The following is a 24,131-nucleotide window of genomic DNA, read 5'->3' on the forward strand; positions in this document are numbered from 1 at the left end:
TTTCTATGGGTTTACATAATAGAAAGCCATTCATACAGATTGATTCTGCACAATGTTTATGTTAGAAATCATATTTAGTGAACATTATTTAAACATAATTTTAGCTTAAGACTAGCAGACAAAGCTAATGCTAATACTTTGCAAAACAGAAATATTGAAATGGAAGCTATTTTTAAAAGGTCGATAATTATTTTGACCCTTTAAGCCAAATTCTAATAAATAACATTGTCTGGACTGTAAGCTAAGTGGGTAGGGAAAGAGGAAGTGGATCTATCATACCCGATGCATAGGCAGGGTCGTCACACATAAATAAGTCATTTTTACCAAAATTCTTAATTATAAGATTTTTGTAATTAATAATTACAAAACTTTGTAATTATTAATTACATTAATAATTTTGCTATGAAATAATAGGCATATTTAATGGCCAACAAACATTGTGAAGCAAGTTCTAAATCTATGCCACTATTAGATACATGTAAAATATTGGGGAATTTTCACAATACATATAAATAAATGAACATTACAATGAATTTATGTCATTACTGAATGTCTGTAAGAAAGTATGTTACATTAAATTCACATGATTCATATTTAATTTCACCTATTGGATCAGGAACTACATAGACATATTTTTAAAAACCTCATTATGGTAAGAAAAGAGGATTGGGTGATTAAAGGTTCAGTGCACACTGTTCAATCAAATCATCTAAATATTTATAAATTTCAACTAAAATAATTCCTACCTAGGAGTGTTGTAGATTTTTAGGGAAAAGTTTAGTAATAAATGAAATTAACATTTAAACTATGTATTACTATGGTGTGCTCTGTACAGTCAAAAACAAAAGATTCAATTACCTTAAAATTTTTATCGCACATGTAATATATATATGAATGTTTACATGTGTGTGTGTGTGTGTGTGTGTGTGTGTGTGTGTGTGTATGCATGCCTGCAAACACAGTTTCCCATTTCTTCTGAGAAATCCACACCAAAGATCATTTGGGGACACTTTTTTCTGAACACTAAATCAAGGTGTTAGTTTTTCACATTATATTTTTGGTATGTAGTCCTAATGTTCTTTATTTTTCTAACTTTGACTGTCAGTTTCACACTGCTTTATAGTGTGAAATTGACAAAAAAAAATGGTGCAAAACCTACATGTGGTATCACAGAAATTTAACAAAAAAATTACTATGTAAATTGTCTGAAAAAGGCTGAAAAATACTGAAATAGTGATAGCAATGATTATGTTCCAATTAATCAGTTTTCAAAGAACCCTCAGACTATTCTGAATGTATGGACCTTTATATATGCATAAATGTTTTTTTTTTCAAAAAATGATAGGATAATCTAGACAGTTTGACATTACTTTATAAGCTTACAGGAAAAGATGCACAGCACTTTCACAATGAAATTTGAGAGCCATCGTTTCTGCTTATCTGACTTTTACATCTTTGTGAGTAAGGTTATCATCATTTCAAACTCTCCATAGCAATCTTCTCAACTTCCTTTACAAGTAGGAAATGCAGTTTAAAAAGGAGTGGTATGTTAGGATCACCTTTGGTATTTCCTTCATTAATATATCTTGTCTATTCATTGCCCTAACAAACCAGTAATTATTCTTTGGGATATCAGAAATAAGAGACTGCTCCATGCCTCCTTTCATTTTTCTTGCTACATGACTTGCACTCTTCCATATCCTTTCTCTGTTTTCTTCTATCCCTCTTGTTCTACTTTAGGCATGAATGTAATAAGACAGTTAAAAAATCCTGGAGTCACATTTCTAACTCTTCAATTGCTGTGTGACTTAGGAGCAGTTACTCTCTGGTGTTGTATTTTGTTTTTGTTTTTTGTTTGTTTGTTGTTGTTGTTGTTCAATAGATATGTGGGTGTCAGCAAAAAAGTTTTTAAACATTAAATATAATTATACATTTATAAAGCACTTTAACATACAGGTTGATACATGGTAAGTTGTGATGGTGGTGGTTTAGTGTTTGTATGAAGTACCTAGTCACTCTAATGAACCTAATCAAGACTTCCTACATTATTTCAAGATGACAAAATCCAATTTCAATAACACAAAAATCACCATAAAATTATGGGTTACTTTTGTTTGCTTAATATATGACTTAGGAGGAGAAGGAGAAATAGCAGGGGTACAATATTATTAAAAATACTGCCCTTGTGCTTTGCAACATAGACACTGTCTTACAAAACGTGCACAGCATGTCTATAAGTTTATAAAGCAAATATAATTTTCCTTATTTTAATGATGAAGAATAAACCACAGAGGTTTTAAATAAGTAGTCCAACTGGACACTGGGTGTATGTTAAGCCAGTTAATACAGAACAGCCATCTTGAAATATTATTCCTATAGTCCAAGTAGAGTTCTGTGGAACATTAAGTCCACAGTGCTCAGTTCAAATGATATAAACAAATATTCAACATTAAGAATAGATCAGAGTTTCCTTGAGAGATCATTTGGGTGAAACAGATGATACTTTATCAGATAATGCCTCAATTTCTGTGGCTTTACTTTTTTTTAGTTCAAAGTGTGTGTGTGTGTGTGTGTGTATGTGTGTGTGTATAAATAGACTCAAACTTGAACTATTCTATTTAAAATCTCTATCACTTATATCCTTCCAAAAAAACTATTTCTAAAAAATGAAATTTGTTATCTACAGAATTTTCAAAGGGAATGGTGTTATCTAAGCAATGTTAGGATATTACAGCATAAACTACCTTATAATGGAACATTTGGAAAAAGTTCTATACAATGGAGAAAATAATATCTGAAAAGCATATGATAGAGGCAGTTTAAAATGACTACTTAGAGTCTTTTAAGGATTAACCATGGGAAACACCAATAATGCTCCACATCCAAAAACACATATCATCTACTTAAAGCAGACTATAATCATACAGTCTTTCTGCTTAGGTATGTTTTTACTTTTATAAGCTTACAATTACATACAAAACAAGGCTAAACTGGGAATCATATGATTTAAAATATACCCAATGAGCATGACCAAATAAAAGCTGATTTAAATAATCACCATGGGAAAACATCATGTCACACCTAAATTCTATGTATTTAAGCCATATGGAGCACATCAAAGCTACCATAAAGTGACTGAAAAGATTTATTTTTGACATTGGGGAAATCTTACTTGGGAGCAGATGCCCAGACTAGCTTGGAGGCAGTAGGTTTTCATTGGGTGACTAATCACATCACTGGGGCATCTTTGTGAAGTCTATAAAAAAGATATTTAGTAGTAAAATGCATGAATATTGATGATAAAAAACAATATGGGCACTTCAAAATATCTCTGAAGAGCAACACTATAAATGCCCTGATCTTAAATCAGATGCAGCTCATTCCCATTCTCAGAGAACAACTGCCTTTTCATCAGGTTTGACTCTTTCAGAAAAAAATCAATGAGAAATTTGCCTGAATAAAATGTACATGATTAAACTGTTGGAGCAGAGTTAACTCAATCATAATCTCTCATTTAATCCTTCTTATTCTTAGAGTCACTAATTCTGGAGAAAATAAAAATCATTACAAATTATCTTTTGTCTCTCCTCTCCTCTTCTCTCTCACCCTATCTCTTTAACTATGAATGCAGTCAACCTTGAAGAATCTTTGAGTGAAGAAGTACTTTACAAAATGAACTCATACAAAAAGTAACCTAGAATTTTCCTAGAATTTTCTGGCTTAAATTGTTCTTAATGGGAGTACCAAAAAAAAAGTAATCAAAATCCCTCATTTTGGAGAAAAAGACTCTAAAGTTGAGAAAATACAGTGGTTTATTCAAGGTCTCAGAGTCACTGAGTGGCAACTTCAAACTGAAAACCTAGAAAACTCAACTCTCATCTGATGTTCTTTATACCACACCAGGACTTCTTTTTAGATGGAAGACGCCTATCAGTATAAAAGATATGCCTTTGTGGATTCAAGGTCCTGAAAGTTTATTCTTTAGTCAGCTTTTTGTCACTGTGATCAAAAGACTGAAAATAACAATTTTAGGGGAAAAGTTTATTGGTGCTCACGGTTTCAGAGGTCTCAGTCCATAGACAGACAACTTCATAGCTCTGAGTCCAAGGTTAAGCAGAAAGAACATCATGGCGGAAGAGTGTAGAGGAGGATGGTTCCTCCACATGGACATGGCAATCAGGAAGCAGAAAGAGCTCTGTTCACCAGGGACAAAATGTAAATCCCCAAAGGCACATCCTCAGTGACCTATTTCTTCCAGCCACACCCTATCTGCCTTCACTTACCGCCCAGTTAATCCATATCAGTATATTAATGTACTGATTTGGTTAAGGCTCTCATTACCTAATCACATGGTTAACATTTTTTTGGCCCAAAATACAATAGCATTATCATAAATGTAAACATATTTTTTAAAATTTGATTTTTAAATCTACAATACCTGGTCTTGATATGTTATTCTTTCTTCCCAAAGAACTGATATCATCAGGAATCCTTAATACTCAAAAGCAAAAAACAGTACTCAATTGCTAGAGAGGACACCCACAAACTCTCACTTGGGAAGGCTTTGGCACAGAATGAAAACTCTACAGCACAAGTAATAGGAATCCATGTAAAAATATTCTTCAACAACCATGTCATTTATACATTTATAATTTTAAAGCCCAATAATGACTTCTTGATAAAAGATCAAGTCAGGAAGCTATTTAAAAATGTTACAAACTTGGGTAGCACAAGTACTTTCTAAAGTTTTCTGAAATCCCTCATCCAAAGTAACATCTTTTAAAAGACTCAAATAGTTTATGATTTAGAGCATCAAAGAACAGGTTAAATTCTTACAACATACGAAAGTGGAAACATGACTTCAAGGAAAATCTAGTTTACATAAAATATTTACACTGGAGTCCAAACTGAGTTAAAGAAAACTAATGAAAATATTCTTCTCTACTGAAAAAAAGGGGGAAATTAACTTTCCTTTTAGCTCAAGTTTCTTGAATATCCCAAAAGGAAACACTTAATTTTCTAGAACATGCTGAAAGAAACAGGTAAAAAGGCAACACGGCTAGAGCTGAATTAATCAAGCAAACATCACTGACAATCAACAGTGCTTTCCTGGTGATTAAACACAATTTGAGACAGCTGGAGGTGGACCCAAACTAGCTGGAGATTCCAAGGGAACAGAATCTTAGGAGTGCAAAATGCATCTCAGAAATGGAATTTGCAAATGGATGCAAAGCTCTCAGCATTTTCAAGACTCCAAGGACAAAATCAGAGTAAAACCAAAAGGGTAAATCTTGCATTTTCAAGTTTCAAAATATATTATTTACTAGTACAGCTCCTTACCTGGTCTTGTTCTTGTTTTTCAGGTTGCATAGGCTTACGTGAAATACTCATCTTCTCCAATTTTCTCAGTGTTCCCAGGACCTAAGAGTAACTACTAGCTTTCAGGAAGGTCAGAGATTGAATATTGGACTGTTCCAAGACTGGGATTGCCATAGGTGTTAATTCTAAATTGTTACATGAAAAAATATCTGGATTTTTGTTCAATCTAACACTTGAACTGGGAAAATTCTAAGACTGACCACACCCCTACTTAGAGCGCCCACACATTCCAGTATGAGGTAATACCAAGTTTATGTCTGAGTCCTGGCTTAATCATTAATAACTCTTAAAAGTGTCACATTTCAATGACAAATCACATGACCACCATCTTAAAGAAGTTTAAGTGGCTTCTTCCCTCATCCTCCCAGCCCTTTAAAAGACTTTCTTCCATGTAATCCAATGCTAGAAAAAGAGTTACATGTTGACCTCACCGTAATAGGTACATTCCAATGTATTCCTTGGGTTCTTAGGTCTTAATGCCCCTGTCCCTTTTCTTTACTATTTTCTATTACTAGTATAAATTTTGGGTCTTCTTATAAAAATCATGTATTATTCTTCTCTGAAATATTTCCCCTAGTGCTTAGCTAGCTCAGAACCACAGATCTAGCTTAAAATACGAAAACTATAAGAAAGTACTTTGAAATCACTAATTAACTAACAAATCAATCATTATAACTAAGTTCATTTGTAAATTGGACACTGTTTCTATACTGATAAAAGAATTTAGGACAAAATTTATGCTTAATAAAGGTTTATGAATAATCATGTGAAAGAACGATTAGGAAAGGAATTAAGAAGTTAAGTGTGAAGTAACGGAAAAATTATTATGACATAAAAAGAAAGAGACAGGATGGCCCAAAGAGAGAGAAGAGTAGCCTAAATAAAAAGCGTAATTAACTGTGCTCCAGTTTTCCACAATGACCAGCTCATCCTAAGGCAACAGAACATATAAACTCAGTCTACTGAGACTGTTTTTTTTTTAATTTTTATGGCAAAAATGTAATTTAGACTTTATCAAAGAAATAACTAGTTAAAATAGGTTTTTAGAAATATATATTTACTTGATCTAAAGGCATAATATTTTTGAAATATGTGCTTGAAAACCTGTGTTCAGATCTGGGTAACATTCTTCTCATTTTGTTCAATAAGAAATTTCCAAGACTACCAACTTATAAAGCTATACCTCTGCTTTTGTTTTTTTCTCACAATTACTAAGTTTTCAATCATGGTGCCAGGCTCTCTGACATTTGTAACTTCATTTGACCATTACTCCAACTCCTGAGGTACATTTCACATATGAGAAAACTCAGATCTGAGAGTTGTTAGGGAACTCTCCCACACAGCTGGTAAGAGTTAGTCAGGGTTTGAAACTGGCTGCCAGATGCCAGATCACAAACTCTGCCACTGTGCTTTATCATCTCCTTCTCAACAGTTTATTCAATCAATCATTTCTGATTCTTCTTTCCAAGACCCCAGTTAACTGCCCCACAGAGTATGAACTCCTTTAACCAGTGATTCCCACATGTGGCTTTAGAAAAAACCAAGGATTCTTAAAAACACTCAGGACAATAATTCTAACTTAATTGATCAGGATATGGTCTGAGGGTGAAACTGAGGGGCTGAGTGAATATTTATTAGCATGCTCCAGGCTCTGGGTTCAATCCCCAGCACCTCAAAACTAAAGATAAATAACTGATCCCAGAGTGGAACCTGGGAATCAGTACTATTTTAAACTTTCCTATTGAATTGGGGGTGTTAGAATGCTTGCCTAGCACTGGGTTTCATCCCCAGATCCTAAAAAAACAAAAAACAAAAAACAACAACAAAAAAATTTCAACTGATTTTAATGGGAGGCCAGAAATAGGGAGGCAATTGCGGAATGGTCCCCTAAACCTGCTGTGACTAGCTTTCCTGCTTTACCATCACTATTTCATGATGGTGTGTCTTAGCCTATCTTCTAGACATACCACCAACAGACCAGCATTTGGCACTATTCTTATACAAAGATAGAATGGCCATCAAAAGAAAGAAACTTGTTCTTCTGGATCAGGATCTTGCACAGATGTTCAGTCTTTGTGGCTTCGGGATTATATTCCCTATGCTAATGCTTGGACACTTCTCTGAACCTATGAAGACTGTCTGGCAGGGAAAGTCTTGGCTCTATAGGGATTCAAAAACAAAAATTTTACCTTCAATCCTGAGTAGACAACACACAAATGCCAGCTATTATGTGCTGACCATAATAGGGAGAGGGTATATGGCTTGATGAAAACCCAACAGCATCACCTTCAAATGCAAAGAAAAGAATATTTTAAAGAGCAGCAGTCTAGTCAATTTAGACTAATTAGAAGGCAGAAAGAAATTGTCAGCTGATCATAATATTAATCAAACCATTTTACACTTCTGCAAACTGACAGTCAATTGAGATAAGCAAGGATTTTGAGCTTAGAAAACAAAGAGCTAAATTAGCATTCAAACTCAGCATTAAACTCCTAGAAGCAAAAGAATTCATGATAAAATGTCCATCATCTCACCATGACTTTGTAATACAGTCCCAGAGGGAAGATCACCCAGTGTTATGAAACCCAATGTTATGAAACAGTGTGAAACTGGGTGATCTTCCCTTTGGGAATGTAGGATCTTGGGGGTTTTGTTACATGTAAGATCACCCCTTTGGGTTAATAAGATTTGTAGATATTTTGCATAAAAATCACTCAGTATTATGAAACAGTGTTTTCTGTTTGACAAAGAACTAAATGTATGAGGTTAAAAAACAAACTCATTGTGACAATGGTAAGCTCATACATGCTGTCATATTTGCAGATTTAAGGTCTGCCTAAGTAGTATTTTAATGTGGTTTCATTCTTTCTTCCTTTGGTTGTATATGGTACTGTAATTTATACTGAAGTACTTCTAAAGTTGTCATTTCATCATCATGAATAAGACAGGTGGGTGTATTTGATGACAAGGACACTGCACAATCATGAATCCTTGAGGAGTATCTTTACAACAAACTCTGGAAGGTAAACATGTACCCTTAGGTGAGATACATTGTAGAGGTCAGGCAACTCCTGCTCAGGACCTGACCAGATACTTTATTTTATTTATTTATTTTTATGTGGTGCTGAGGATGGAACCCAGAGCCTCGCACGTGCTAGGCAAGTACTCTATTGCTGAGCCACAGCCCAAGCCCAGTGCTACACATTTTTACTAGACAACTTTTGATTATTTCACATTCCTTCCACTTTCCCTCCACTTCTTGCATCTTTCATATTTTCTTTTATGTGGATATATTTGTTATTCTCAAAACTATGTATATGCTAAAAATTCAAAAGTACCAAAGGGTATCGTAGTTGAACATAAGCCTACTTCAAATAGTACAATGGATATATGGTTTAAAGTAATTCTTCTTTGAACTCAAACCCCTATGAAATAAATCCATACATTCTTTTTCTTTCTTCCCCTTCTCTCTCGTGTATATATACACAATATACACACACATATAAATGTATAAGTTTATCTTTCTTTTACACTAACAATGTATGCTTTGCCCTGTTAAAAAGAGCTTGGTTTTTAAAATACGCCTAACTTATTACCTTTTTTCATTTTATAAGCATATTTCAATATGATAAAGAGAAAATAAATTCAATATTTGGGTCAGTGAGAACCACGACTGTGGCAATTATAGCTAATAATTAAAGGTTCTGATTAAAGGTGAATCTATAATCTATATATATTGAAACATGAATATGCAGAATAATTTTTTAAAGGCTCCATCTTGTTTGATGCTTGTTTGGAGGGGAGTTTATAACATTGTATAAAAAAATTTCTTTTAAAATAGCACATTTTTTCTTTATCAATTTTGCAGATATATTTTAGCTCTTCAGTTATCAAATCAAAGTACTAACTTTAGTTTCTTGTCCTTCCTCCTCCCCAACTCATAGAACCATTAATTTCTTAGTATATAAGGATTCATGTTACTCTTAGATTGGTTAGACCATGCTAGAGAAACTTGCCCTTTAGCACGAGATATGTCAAGGATAGTTAATTATGCTATACACGAAGTGCTTTCAGCAGTCAGGCAAAATAAAATGCAATATTAACATTATCATCATTGACTAGTAGGGCTACTTCTTGAGCTCTGAATGATCAGTCCAGCCTTCTTTAAGCACTATCTTCTGATCAACAGCAAAGTGTAAAACTTCATCCCTACACTAGGGTCATCCATTCCCTTTACAGATTTTGCCTCTATTTCCAAACTTCATCACATGGTTTATGGTCTCTACTGATAAACCCCTTTTCAAATGTGAATACCCTATCTGCACCAGACTAGGCAGGGGAAGCTGATGTGGTATTTGGCAACTGTTGAGTGGGGTTTGGGGTAAACAAGTCTAGGTTTGACTTACAGCTCTGCTGTCTTCATCAAGAGAGCCCTTCAGTCATCTTTTTTTCTTTTTTTTGAGGTTGCTGATTTATTATCAGTATAATAAGCAAATCTTAACTTTCTCTACTTCTTAGGGTTATGGTAAGGATCAAATGGAATACCAGTTGGAAATGGATGAAGAATTAAAACCAGTAGGTTCCCCAATCCTCCACTGAGAACCTCTCTCCCTTTCACACCCACGCCCACTCTTCCAGAGCCTCCACCCACCCCAAGCCTCACACACTATGCCATCCAACTTGGGTCTCCTGGGCTGCAGCCCCAGGGCTTCCATCAACATTGACCCTTTTTAGGTTTTAGCACTTACTACTTGATTTTAGAAGATAGTGAAAACAGGAGAAAGAATAATTTGCAATTAATAATAATGGGGCTGCATTTATCAAGCCCTTACCACATGCCAAACCATAAAGTCATTATTTGGCAGCCCTGTAGCTTTTGCTATGATAACTTTTGGTTATATATTTCTTCCATTTCCTCTTAGCTCATCTTGCAAAGACCTCTATATACATTATTCTCACTTATCTTTACAACAGATCCATGCAGTAGGGTCTATTTTTATCTATGCTTTACAGATAAGGAGACTGAGACTTGGAAAGTGCAGTAATTTGCCCGCACGCAGTCATGCAGCTTACTTGTGGTGAAGCCGGACTTTGAATTTCTCAGAAACTGCTCCCATAACCATTCAGCTCCTAGATGCAGAACCCATGTGCTGAACAAGTGGTCACTGATGTATTACTTTTTGAATTTAACACACTCATATAATTATAGATTGAGGTTGGAAGATCATCTACTTTAACCATCCACCTAACACTTAAATCTCCTTTAATCACATGTCTAAGTCACAATCTGCCTTTTGTTTCATAGTTTGAAGTATCAACATTCCTACATCTTCCTTTTTCTCCCTCCTTCATTTCCTGTTAGTTGAAACTGATCAGGTTAGAGATAGGCCATTTTTCTACTGGGGCTCCAATTGGGATCACCTTGAGAGCTTTAAAAATACCAATTCCTGAATCACACCTCCAGAGATTATAATCCATTTGATGAGAGGTGGCCTAGGGAATCAGGATTTATGTTATGTTGAGAGCCACAGCCAAAGGGGCCCCAGCAAATTTCCAGCTGCCAGCAAACTTCCAGCTGCCGGCTGATGATTGGCTCACAGCGGCCCCAGCAACATCTAGCTGATTGGCTCCTCCACGGAGCTGCTCATTGGGCTGTTTCCCTGCCCTTTCAGACCACGGAGCTGCTCATTGGGGGACTTCTTTGGCTCCACCCATGCGACCCAGCCAATCGGCCTCAAGAGCAGGAGGATTGTGGGAGGTGGTGAGGTTTTGTGTGGGTGAGAGGCTTGTGGAAGCCGGTGGTGGCAGTTGGGCTCTGAGGGTTTTTTTCCTGAGGAGCTGTTTTGTTTGGCGTTTGTAGTTCTAAAAATAAAGTTAGTTTCTTTTGACAAGTGGCTCCTGAATTGTGCCCAGACAGACTGCGGCAATGTTACTTGCATTTCCCTGTGTATTTATTATCCCAGCTTGATAACATCTACATATTTAATTACCAAGTGACCAGTGTTTGTGTCGAGCCACTGCAGGATCCTGGAGCCTCACCTTAAGTTAATATTAGCTAGGTACACTTTGGGTAGAGGTATTTAGCCAGTTACAAATTCACTGAAATACATTATCACTCCATCCACAGTTTTCCATTTTGTTTACAACATAATATCAGCAAAGATTTTGTTAAAGGTCCTGCAGACAAGTAGTCTAGGTAGTGGTTAAAGGCATGGATTCTGGAGCCCCACTGAGAGGTTCCAATCTCAGTGGAGTCGGGCGGATGATTCTGGGCTGTTAACTTCTCTGTATGTCATTCTCCCTAGCACTCATAGGATTTCTATAGTGGTTAAGCAAGTCTACATCCACAAAGAGTAGGGCATATTGTTAGCTTGAAAGTTAACTATCACTGCTGTTACTATTGTCCCATTATACTTTATTTACTGCATTCATTCCATTATAAAATGACAATGATAACACTTGTTGATAGGGATCTAATGCTGATAAAATCCATTGTCAATGAAGCAAGAGATCATTTCAAAACCATCCCCATGTTCTTCTTACGTCAACTAACACATAATTCATTATTACTGGGTGAACTACTGCAGTATGGCTTCTAATACTTACTCCCCTTAATTTACACAAAACATCCAAATGTTCCGGTTAGACAAGAGTTAACTAATTTATTATGAATATAATATTACCCACTGTGAAATCTATAAGGTTTGGAAAACTGCCAGAAAAAGAAGTCCCTATAAATTCATTTCTGAATCTGCTTACTCGTGCTCTTTTTCAGAATCCCCCAAAAACTTGAATAAAGAAATATCACTTTCATCTGCCAGAAGAAAGAGAGGAGTCTAGACATAAAGTCATTCCTTCCATCATCTTCTAAAAAACCAATACTAATTGAGGGTGAACCAGAGGGCGGGAAAAAAAAACTAGAACTAGCCACGGTTTTACCATAGATCTACAAGTGAAAGTCAAATACCAAGTTTAAAATATCAGCAAAAATACATTTTACAACTGCCCTAAAGGTGATGCAGACACCCTGAAAGAAATCAGAAGACAGAAGGCGCCTAACCTCTAAAAATGTAGGTGTTTCACCAAGGAAGCATCTATTTACTATTCAATTGCCATTTGCAAAAGAGAAAAAAATTAAAAGCCATTGAGCATTATCACTGTCTTAAGTTTATTTTGTTCTGCTAAAATAATACTTGATACTGGGTAATTTATATAGAATAAACATTCATTGCTTAATCTCTGGAGGATGGGGCATCCAAAGTTAAAAGGGTACATCTGGTGAAGGCCTTCTTGCTGTACCATATCATGGCAGGATGCATGACATGGCAAGAGAACAGAGATCTAACCCACAGTCTTAAGCCCTTTTATAATGGCATCAATCCATTCATGAGGGTGAATTCCTTATGATCTAAACACCTGTCACTGGGCTCCACCTTCCAACACTGCTGCACTGGCAGTAAGTTTTTGACACATGAATTTTGGGTAACACATTCAGCTATCACATTTTAGGAAATTAAAAGAAATTAAAGTCCTTCAAACCAGCAATTTAACTTACTCATCAGTGCCTTTCCAATTTCAAAAGAAAAAAAATTGGAAGATATTCAGTGATTGAAATTGGGATCATGAATTCACATTGGTATTCTGCCATAACAAACATACCACACAGCCAAATATGACTGAAGTAAGTAGGAGGACATTGGAGATGGTGTGGGGACTGGAGGAGAGGATTTAAGGTAAAGAGAGATCAGTATCTTTTCTCAAGGAGTATAGTTCAGATACCAGAAAGCACCGCTAATATCATTTTAAACAAGTAAAACAAGTAATGCACAATACAGGAATATTTTGACTAGGCAAAAGTAAAAAACAGATTGATGAAAGGAAGCAGAAAATGCACTGGGGGATCCAGAGTAATTACAAAGAGGTGCATACTGTGAATAGATATGAAAAATGGAAATAATTAATAATTTGTCCTCTACACAATAGATATTGAAAAATTCACTAGATTATGGAAGTGGGGGATTAATTCAAAGAAGATATGGTTTACCACACAGCCTTTATTGGGATGGTAGGGACCATCTGTTTCCAAAATTTAAGTTAATATTACCCACATTCAAATGACCAGTTTGGGCTCGAAACAGGTTTCCTAGTTTGACATGTTACATGAGTGACAGAAACCTGAGGTAGCCTTATAAGGGTCAAAAAGGTTAGGTTGCAAGGCTGGGGTTATAGCTCAGCAGTAGAGCACTTGCATTGCAGCTGTGAGGCACTGGGTTCAATCCTCAGCACCACATAAAAATAAATAAAATAAATAAAGACATTGTGTCCATTTGAAAAAATATTTTTTAAAAAACTACCTTGGAGAAATTACTCCAAGCATCTTCGCTATATTATTCACTAATTACTTGCAAGGAATCAACATAGCATCTTACTGCAGTATGTATGTGGCTCATTTCTACTTTTTTTTTTTCTCATTTTGAGAATCAGGTTACATACTGGTGTACAGTCATTCTTATCAGGGATATTTACAAAAAAAAAAATGAAGGTATGAGGAAAGAGGAGAGAAAGAAAGGCAGTGGAGAAGCGTGAGTGAGCCAAGAGCACTTCCCAGTGTGCCTTAGGTGAGATGAGAGGACCAGCCTCTTCATTCTCTGCAGAGAGGTTGCACAATGTTTAAGAGTAATATTCCAAGCCAGGATAGAATACTCTGCTGTGTTATGGTGAGCTTAAAATTGAGGCAGCTCAGAGCTAGGAATAGGGTTTTGGTAAACAACTTAGCATGTGTACAAAATTGTTATAAGAATTTAATAAAAACCCACCTATAAATATTTTTTTGTTGTGTGAGGCACATAGTAGGCACATAAAAATTATCTTTATTTTATTCTGCTTAACTAATGAGTTGAACAATTAAAGGACTGCACACTTTTTTTTTATGTCAAGTCTGCAAGTTTCTTTGCCTTCTCTCAGAAACCTATGGGGTGGCGAGTCAAAAACTGAGTCAAAAGCCAGAAAGTTGATGGACATTTAAATAAACACCAGATAGAGGGGCAGGGGAGTGGGCACTAGGGGAAAATCCTCTCATTATGCATCTGAACTGCAAGAAGACAAAATTAACTTTCAAACCTGCTTAGGGAAGAAAGTCCTGAAAATGTTCTAGCTGATAAAGGGTAACAATTGGAAATTAATTGTACAGTACTTATTTTTTTTGTCTAAAATGCCATTGATGGTTATTATTAATATGTCATTCTTATCATTTTATTTTAGTAAATACAGGAGTCTTCGTATACTTATTCAGGATTTCCACACCATCCATCATATTTTTATATACCATTTTAAGTTTCACAAATGGTAACTCACCAAAGAGCATTGTTCAGGCATTAAACTTCAACAGTAGGCATGTATTTCTTTTACAGGAATGTGAAGAAGCCTTATTTTGGCTTTCATGGAACCAGTTTTAAGAACCATTACTGGAGACCCACATTCTTATGTGGAAAGTAGAAATGGTTATCAGACTTGTGCAGAACACCCAGTTCACACTTGAACTTCACCTAAACAATGAGTTATTTTTTAATAGAAGTATATCCCAATATAAGCAATGTCCCAAATGTAATGGAGGAAGGATAGCATCTTCAACAAATGGTGCTGGGAAAACTGGAAATCCATTTGCATCAAAATGAATCTGAATCCCTATTTCTCGCCATGCACAAAAGTTAACTCAAAATGGATCAAGGAGCTTGATATTAAATCAGAGACACGGCATCTGATAGAAGAAAAAGTTGGTTATGATCTACATACTGTGGGATCGGGCCCCAAATTCCTCAATAGGACACCCATAGCGCAAGAGTTAACAACTAGAATCAACAAATGGGACTTACTCAAACTAAAAAGTTTTTTCTCAGCAAAAGAAACAATAAGAGAGATAAACAGGGAGCCTACATCCTGGGAACAAATCTTTAATCCACACACTTCAGATAGAGCCCTAATAACCAGAATATACAAAGAACTCAAAAAATTAGACAATAAGATAACAAATAACCCAATCAATAAATGGGCCAAGGACCTGAACAGACAGTTCTCAGAGGAGGACATACAATCAATCAATAAGTACATGAAAAAATGCTCACCATCTCTAGCAGTCAGAGAAATGCAAATCAAAACTACCCTAAGATACCATCTCACTCCAGTAAGATTGGCAGCCATTAGGAAGTCAAACAACAATAAGTGCTGGAGAGGATTCGGGGAAAAGGGCACTCTTGTTCATTGCTGGTGGGACTGCAAATTGGTGCAGCCAATTTGGAAAGCAGTATGGAGATTTCTTGGAAAGCTGGGAATGGAACCACCATTTGACCCAGCTATTCCCCTTCTCAGTCTATTCCCTAAAGACCTAATAAGAGCATGCTACAGGGACACTGCTACATCGATGTTCATAGCAACACAATTCACTATAGCAAGATTATGGAATCAGCCTAGATGCCCTTCAATAGATGAATGGATAAAAAAAAATGTGGCATTTATACACAATGGAGTATTACTCTGCATTAAAAAATGACAAAATCATAGAATTTGGAGGGAAATGGATGGCATTAGAGCAGATTATGCTAAGTGAAGCTAGTCAATCTTTAAAAAACAAATACCAAATGACCCCTTTGATATAAGGGGAGTAAACAAGGACAGGGTAGGGACGAAGAGCTTGAGAAGAAGATTTACACCAAATGTAATATGATTATACTAAAAATTAATTGTTTTAGCTAAAATTCAAGTTTTACTGGAAGTCCTATACAGTTTGATTTGCTAAATTTGGCAACCATAAAACGAGGTCTTCTCATTTAATTAATGAGGAGGAAAAGGAAGTTAATGAAAGGACTGAAAGATGGGAAATGAAGCTTTTGAGGTAAGAACCCATTCTCTCATTGAAGTATATTCACCTCAGCAATGTATCTGGAAACAAACCACAAACTTTGTAAAATTGTTCAAACTACTGACGTACACAATTGGGAAATTCCAAAGAATTTGGAGAGTACTTCAATTTTGCAATCACATTTCCCATCTCAAACACGTTTACTACATCTGCTCTATTTTATAAGTAATCATTTTTAAAATCAGGTAAAGTGTAACTTACAATTACTGTCCCTTGACATAAAAGTGAAAAGCTGCAGGTAAGTTGCTGAAATTCTTGAGGTTCATGTTCTCATGACTGCCTAAATCCTACCTTCTATAAAAAAGAAAAATTGCTACTAAGATTTCAGGCAGATAAGCCAAATTATCCCTTTTCTATGTTCTATGTAATATGACAAGTTTCACTATTCTAAGAGAATCCTGAAATTCTAAAACTTCTTTAAAGGTTTTCATTATTAAACACATTACGTCATCATGAATTTCAAAGAAAAAAATTTGATGCCCTATAACCTTCTAATTCTCAACCACGGACCCAATTTGTTTCTTAGGCTTTGGGGAAGTGATAAATAGGAGGGATATTTTATTTGTAAGTTGAAATCCATAACAAAGTACCCCTGACAATCTGACAATGAATTGTGACATGACATGACATTCTCAAAAGAACCAAAAAAAAAAAAATGTTGTGTAAATGGTGCTTTATCCACAACCAGAAAATCTTCCTAATTAAAAGAGCACATTCTAAAGTGTCCAATAATAACACTTTTATTTGGAATTCATAATCATGCTCAACCACTTAACCTAGGCAAAGATCCAAAATTAACATGAAGAAAATCATAAAATTTAGGATTTCAGAGGTGTTTTCAACTCCATTGTCAAGATCCCATCAGAGAAAAGGTGTACTAGCCTCATCCCACCATGTCCACTGACCCATCTCCATATCCATTACCAACATTACCAACGTGCAGAGAATAAGCACAATAAAGAATACCCTCCGATGTGTCTCGGTAATTTTGATCATCTCTCTTTCAAAATACATTATGACTCACAAGATGGTCAACAAGAGTTATTTTCTGATGGAAAGAAGAGGCTCAGGAAGGCCTTCTTACCACATTCATAAATGCATTACCTCTGTGAGCATTCCATAGAAACAAGTGAGATGAAGTCACTGCATGAAAGGGGATGTTTTTCAAGTGTTTAATGTATCTTCAGAATGCCTTACTTTGCCTCACTCACCCAGCTCACAGCACAGACATGTACAACCAAGTGGGAGTAGTTCCATCAAAAGTAAAAGGTACAGAAGCCTTTCCCACTCTGCAAGAGTGCTCTGGGATGTAGCAACAGACAAGCAGATGAGTAATGATGAACTGCACAATATGGTCAGCATGAGGAGAGTGACTTTCTACAAATGTATAGTAGAGATGAACAAATACTTCACATTTCAGAGCACAGCTATTTTGACAACGCATATTAGGGAAGGTGCACAGTGGTAGATGTCAAAAACTTGAAACCTGTAGATCCTGGATGAAACAATATAAAGAACTCTGGAGAAATGACAAAACACCCAGAGAGTAGACTAGGCTGAAAGTCAGAGTCTCTTCTTGAGGGTCTAATTAGACTCTTCCCACCTCCCCACTTTTTTTTTTTTTTTTTAAATCTCACACAGACACCTTAGCAGAAGCAATCAGCTTTGACAGAACACCGGAATCCCAGCAGTGAACCATAAATTGACCATTACCATAAAAAGAACTGCTAAATGAGAAACCATGTGCTCAGTATAAAACTAATTTCATGCTTTCAAAAGCACACAGTGGCTTCTAGCAAGATAGTGGCCCTGGGACTTGCCGAGACAGATTGGCGAACACAAATGGTTTGCTCCCGATGCGTCTGCTTAGTCAAGCTTTACATGTACTGGCAGCAAATGGGGTTCTCGAGTCTTCTGTCAAATACACACTTATCTATAACTTTAAAGCTGAAAGCCATAAAACAGCTGTCTCAAGTAAATTTAGCAGGAAAAACACATATACACACACCCCATGTACCATGTTAACTTCCAATCAAATAAAAATAGATTCCTCTGCAGACCGAACACTTAATAAGCATAATGCTATCTGAATTCATCATCACCTTCACAATCCTTCCTTGTTTAGGAACGGCTTCTCATCATATAGAACTAGAGTTTAGCAGAGGCTAAGCAATTGACTCCATCTACCAAGAGGCTAACTTTGAGCTGCCCTTGTCTATTTGGCTTTCAGATAGCCTACACTCAAAATGCTACATCAGATCTTTCGGAGCATGATGATCATATTTAACATAATTTAACTTCCCCAGGTGAGCACTGGGGGAAGTTACACTTAAGTGATAAAACCTGATACATTTAAAATATCACATCTAATTAAAACATGCTTCAAGAGGAAATGCTGTTAATTTCCCCCCCCCCTCTCATTTGGCACACCATCACTAGAAACGAATTACAGTAGGTTGCCCACTGCAAGACAGGTCATAACTTTTAATTATTAATAATGTCCAGCTCAACAAGGTGTCAACTCCAGTATGTAATCCATTTCTCTTACTTTCTTAGTTATCTCGTAAACATGACTTTGCTTCCTCCTATATATTTTTCATGTCAAAGATTCTACAAAGTACATTTAGTTTACAGCCTTTTTCATACACCTGAAGCACATAATAACACTGCTAATTGCCTACTTTCGGTAATGATAGCAAATCGCATAATATCACTGACTTGTTCTGAATGTTTAAAATGCAAGGGAAGTCACCTACTGGTAAGATGTCCTCGGCACACAGCTTACAGTGCAGAAGGAAAAGGATGCTTATCACACCCATTTAAGGAGTAACTTCCCAATAACATTAAAGAATCAGACATTTGCTCTTCAGTTTTCCCCTTTGGAAATGTCAGTACAACGTGATAAACACAACTGATGACTCCACAGGATTCAGCACAACATACGAAAGAATCTGTAACTGACAGCCCAAACCTCAGCATCCAAGTTTTAGAATAAAAATGCTCACCTCTGCTAGGAAGTCCACTCCACATCCTGCAGGGCTTTCACCAGCTTCCAGAGCAACCAAGTTGGATAAACAAAACTTCCAGGATGTGACCAGGGTAATGCACAGTGCTACCGGGACTTGGCTGCAGCCCTGATTATCCGTGTGACAGCACCACGTTATATCAGTGCCGCTCCAAACCTTCCCAGTTGCTGGCTTATTGCACTGCTCATTGAAAATCCTTCACACGCTGGCAACATTTTAGGGAAGGACAAGCACACTCTGAGTCATTTGTAAAGAAAGCAGAGCAATTTCAATTCTATATCTCCACGCGTGCTGAAGCCAGAAGCACTGTCAACGCACAAGTCTGAGGTGGATTTATGCCGAGAAACAGGCAACCTAAGCCTTCATTATCAATGCATGAAATCAGCCACTGTGATCAAATTCAAGCAAACCACAAAAAGCATGTAATTATGAAAGGCTCCACAGATTAGCACCAAACCTTGTGGAATGAAGAATCATCTATCGAAATTGTGTAAATGTTAAAAATAGCTCTGGCTTTTCAACAATAAGCAGGATACAGAAAAGCAATCAGTAGTCTATATTATAAGGACTTATTATCAAGGTTGCAAAAACCAAAATAGCTATAGGTTCCTGGGACTTCTGTCCTGACAAATGAAATCACTAGAAGCTACAACAATTATAACCAAAAAAAAAAAAAAAAATCCACAGATTTGGCACAGATGTCCATTAAAGAGCAAGTCAAATATCTTTTAACCCCTAAGCGCCTGTGGATTAACATGATAATAAAAATGTGCAGGGCTCTGTTAATACCAGGGCAAAATACTATCAGTTTTACTCTAGGACAAGTTCTTAAACAATAAAGATTTAAATTTATTCTCTTTAAAGATTTTAACATGCCAAAGAGTATTTTCGACATCATAATCTTTGTTCATTATTTTAAGATAACCTATAGCTCATTAAAACCACATATCCCTGTTTCAGTAACCCCCAAATTGAAACCTTTACCTTTCAACATCTTCTTCCTTCTGTTACTAAAATGTAAGATGCAAAAGTGGTTGACACAGTCTTAAAAGGGCACAAGGTAGCTACACCCCAGAAAGTACCAGCAGTGACTTGCGATCACAAAATGCAGAGCTTTGACATGTTCATGTAAAGCAAAAAGGACATAAAACACTTACCAAAGTCACCAAAAAAAAGAAAAAAAGAAAAGAAAAGAAATCCTTAGTAGGCAGTACTAAGAACACATTTAAGGGTCTGTTCAGATTTTTTAAATGGGCTTAGGTTCTCACTAAAATCAGGATCCAATAAAGGCAATGCTTCATTTGGGGATCTTCTGCAAGTGACTGGGTTCTCTTCTAGTAATCCTACTCTCCCTTAGGGGACACATTTAGTACTGTCAATAGTCTAAGACATCTGTATACAAATAAGCAAATGTCAGAAAATACATACACAGAACATGGCATTTGGGAGCAATATCAAATGTGGTACTCCCAGGGTTATCTTCACTATGTCCCTATCTGTAGAGTTGACTGACTGTAGAGTCCCCATCTGTAGGATTAGACACCCTTCCTCAGAGACAGACATGGACACACAGGAGTGGATATACAAATGCATATACAAGTGCACGTGTGTGTACATGTTCACATTCTACGTTCCATGTCAGTCTCTGCAGTCACCTTTCCCCACCTGAATTCTATTTATTTTGTGAAGTCCCTGTGGCAACACTTCAGTGTATCATGAGAAATGACAGACAATTGATTTCACAATTGCTCAGTCCCCTCCCTCTCAACTCTTCTTGTCATAGAAAATACTTCATGAAAGATTATGGGCTAATTTTTATTATTGATATTATTACCACATGTGAAGTTCCCTAGTAATACAAGTTTAAAATGAAACCAATATTTTGATTATAGATCCTTAATTTTTTATCTTTAGTATCTGAAACATTACTGAATTTAAACATTTTCAGATGCATATACCATGAATTACATAACATCTCTAGTAGGGTCTGGGGCAACAACTGTGTAATCAGAAACATTAGCATTTCTGTAGCAAAACATGTGCATATTCATACTAGCTGGGAGAAATAAACACTATAATTAACCTCACATCAGTTCAGGTCAGGTTTTTCCATCAATATGAATTATAAAATCTTCTGGTTTTCAGAGCTTCTTGGATTTTAGGAGTTTTTGCAGGTAAAAGAATAAGGATATGTAAAAATGTGTATTTAAACGTATAATGCTAAGAACCATGAAATGGTGCCTAAGCAGGTGTTCTCCTGCATGGGAAAGAGATTTTGGTGGGTAGCAATGCTTAGCAGGATGGGCAAAAAAATATAAGGGAAGGTGCTATTAAGACTGAGACATAACAATCATTTATTGATTGCCTACTTTATATCTACTGGCAAAAAATATATTTAACATACACAATTTTTGGCAATTTACTTTAATTTAAAAAAAATTAAAAGGAAGAATGCATTTTCAGAGTGAGGCATAAAACACTGGGTTTTCTTACCATTTTCTCATTGTACCCATATGCAAAATACATAGAATATTAGACAAATATAACACTGTTAGAAACAAACAATAAGTTTTTACCTTATAAGATAAATGTCCCTATTTTATTTGTGTGTGCTATGTACTTCTTGGTATGGGGATTCTTCAAAATCACTTGTAGAAATAAACAGCAATATTCATTATCATCAACATTCAAACTTTAATTTTAAAATCCACTTAGAAAGAATGTTCCCAAAGAACATGAATATTATGTTGCATTTAATTGGAGTTTATTCTATGAATATATTTAATAAATACATTTTTTAATATTTATTTTTTAGTTATAGGTGGACACAATATCTTTTTTATTTTTATATGGTGCTGAGGATCGAACCCAGTGCCTCACACATGGTAAGCGAGTGCTCTACCTCTGAGCCACAACCCCAGCCCCAATAAATACATTTTTAAAGTAAGTATATCACAAAACTTTAACAGAGCAAAATATGGACTCTGGATGTTAGACCAAGGGCATTTAACATACTAACCAACTTCTGTGTTTTCTGATTGGCCTTTGGGATCTAAATTGACCTGGGGAGAAGTCTTCCTATTTCCTGTATAAAGTCAAGTGGAATGTGTAGCTCTTGTCTTAGTATCTAGGATGTGATCACAATGTCATTTTCCTTGAGAAGAAGAAAACTGAAATTATCTGTTCTTTTTTGACAGTATAACACAATTTCACAATTCATTTCTTTAGCAACCAAAATGGTACCCTGATGGTTCAAAGACATTATTATAGTTTCTACAAGTAACTGACTCTCCAAGAGGGCAGGTATCATATCAGGATTAAAATCAAAATCCCCTGTACCTTTAACATCATGTCCACATAATAACAGATGAATATTCAACATCTATAGGCCAAGAGTTGCTGGATTTGCAAGGCAGGCTCATCGGAGGGCAAACTCTTGAGGTGGGTTGATATAACATGGATGTCATTAAACTCAGTCCATAAAACATAAAACATCTAGCCCTCCCAGCTCCTTCAAACTCTTCATGTAACCAAAGGAAGGGCAAACATGATTCATGGTTGGCCCAAGAATCAGCTCCAGATAAACCACTCATGCGAAGAATGAACACAAACCCCATGGCTAGTTGAAACATTCATCAGGGATGCCTAATTTGGTACAGCCTCCTTGGCTACGATGCTGTAGAATATGAAAGTAGAGCATTTATGTGAAGAAAGTTGGTCAGTCAGGGCAACAACACATTCATTCCACAGTGGAAATAAATAATAAATTTTATGTTTCCATTTAACTGGTTACCAAAAGCTTTTCTCCCTAGAGAAAGATAACACTCCTATTCCAAGGAAACATCAAGATTTTAAGAATAACTTTGGTGATTTAAATCAATCACTCACCAAATTCTTTGCCATAATTTTTAAATTCAATTCGCTCACTAAACAATGCCAATATTTAGTTTCCAAAATCTAAAGCATGATTCCTGATGTGAAGCTACCCCTATCTTTTGGTAAATATGATATACATAAATGTTCATAATCCAAAGCATTCTTTTTAAATTTATTTTTTAGTTACAGATGGATGCAATAGCTTTATTTAATTTATTTATTTCTATGTGGTATTGAGGATCGAACCCAGTGCCTCACACATGCTAGGCAAGTGCTCTACCACTGAGCCACAACCCCAGCCCCCATTCCAGTGCATTCTTAAAGCACAAGACTATTCCTCACTCACTGAAAAAGGGTCAATCATTCCTTTTGACTCTCTCTCTCTTTTTTAAATTCCATTCAAACCCATTAATATATTGATCCCTTAGAGTTTTCAACTCTTAGTCAACATCCTTGTCTAACATTTTTTTTAACCACATGTACAAAATAGGGAATTATTTTACAATACCTTTTTCAGGTCTATTTCAGGAATTGTTCTGACACCATCCAAATGGAGAGGACTCTGTCTCAAAGTTAAAGAATTTTGGGAATCTGGAATTAAACTTGAGCATTCCTTCTATTTCTAAATTGCTCTATTCCCATTCACAAGGAACTTCAATCTCAATATGCTCTATAAAGGGCTGGGTTTGCAGCTCAGTGGTAGAGAGCTTGTCTTGCATGTGTGGGGCACTGGGTTTGATCCTCAGCACTACGTACATAAATAAAATAAAGGTATTGTGTCCATTGACAACTAAAAGTTTTTAAAAATATGCTGTATAATACAAACCCCAACTAAATTCATTTAGGGGGAATGGAGGTGGGATACCTACGCTATCCCTCCTTGGAGGAACAGGGTCAGGATTTTCTATAATACTTGGAATCTAAACAGTATGGAC

General features: G+C 36.0%; 1 protein-coding gene across 5 annotated transcripts in view; it reads right to left on the minus strand.

Annotated features, from left to right (window-relative positions):
* Znf385b (zinc finger protein 385B) overlaps window positions 1-24,131 on the minus strand; it is a 359,572-nt gene that overhangs the window by 243,676 nt on the left and 91,765 nt on the right. Inside the window, exon 1 of one of the 5 annotated variants that reach the window (XM_021725962.3) lies at window positions 19,300-19,405. The exons of the other annotated variants lie outside the window; for them this stretch is intronic. Within the exon in view, the coding sequence (XP_021581637.2) occupies window positions 19,300-19,324 (25 nt within the window). The 5' untranslated portion in view covers window positions 19,325-19,405. Of the gene's footprint in view, window positions 1-19,299; window positions 19,406-24,131 lie in introns of those variants that run through there. 5 annotated transcript variants of the gene reach the window in all.

The sequence above is a fragment of the Ictidomys tridecemlineatus genome, chromosome 7 (genome assembly GCF_052094955.1).
Source record: "Ictidomys tridecemlineatus isolate mIctTri1 chromosome 7, mIctTri1.hap1, whole genome shotgun sequence".
Classification (NCBI taxonomy): domain Eukaryota; kingdom Metazoa; phylum Chordata; class Mammalia; order Rodentia; family Sciuridae; genus Ictidomys; species Ictidomys tridecemlineatus.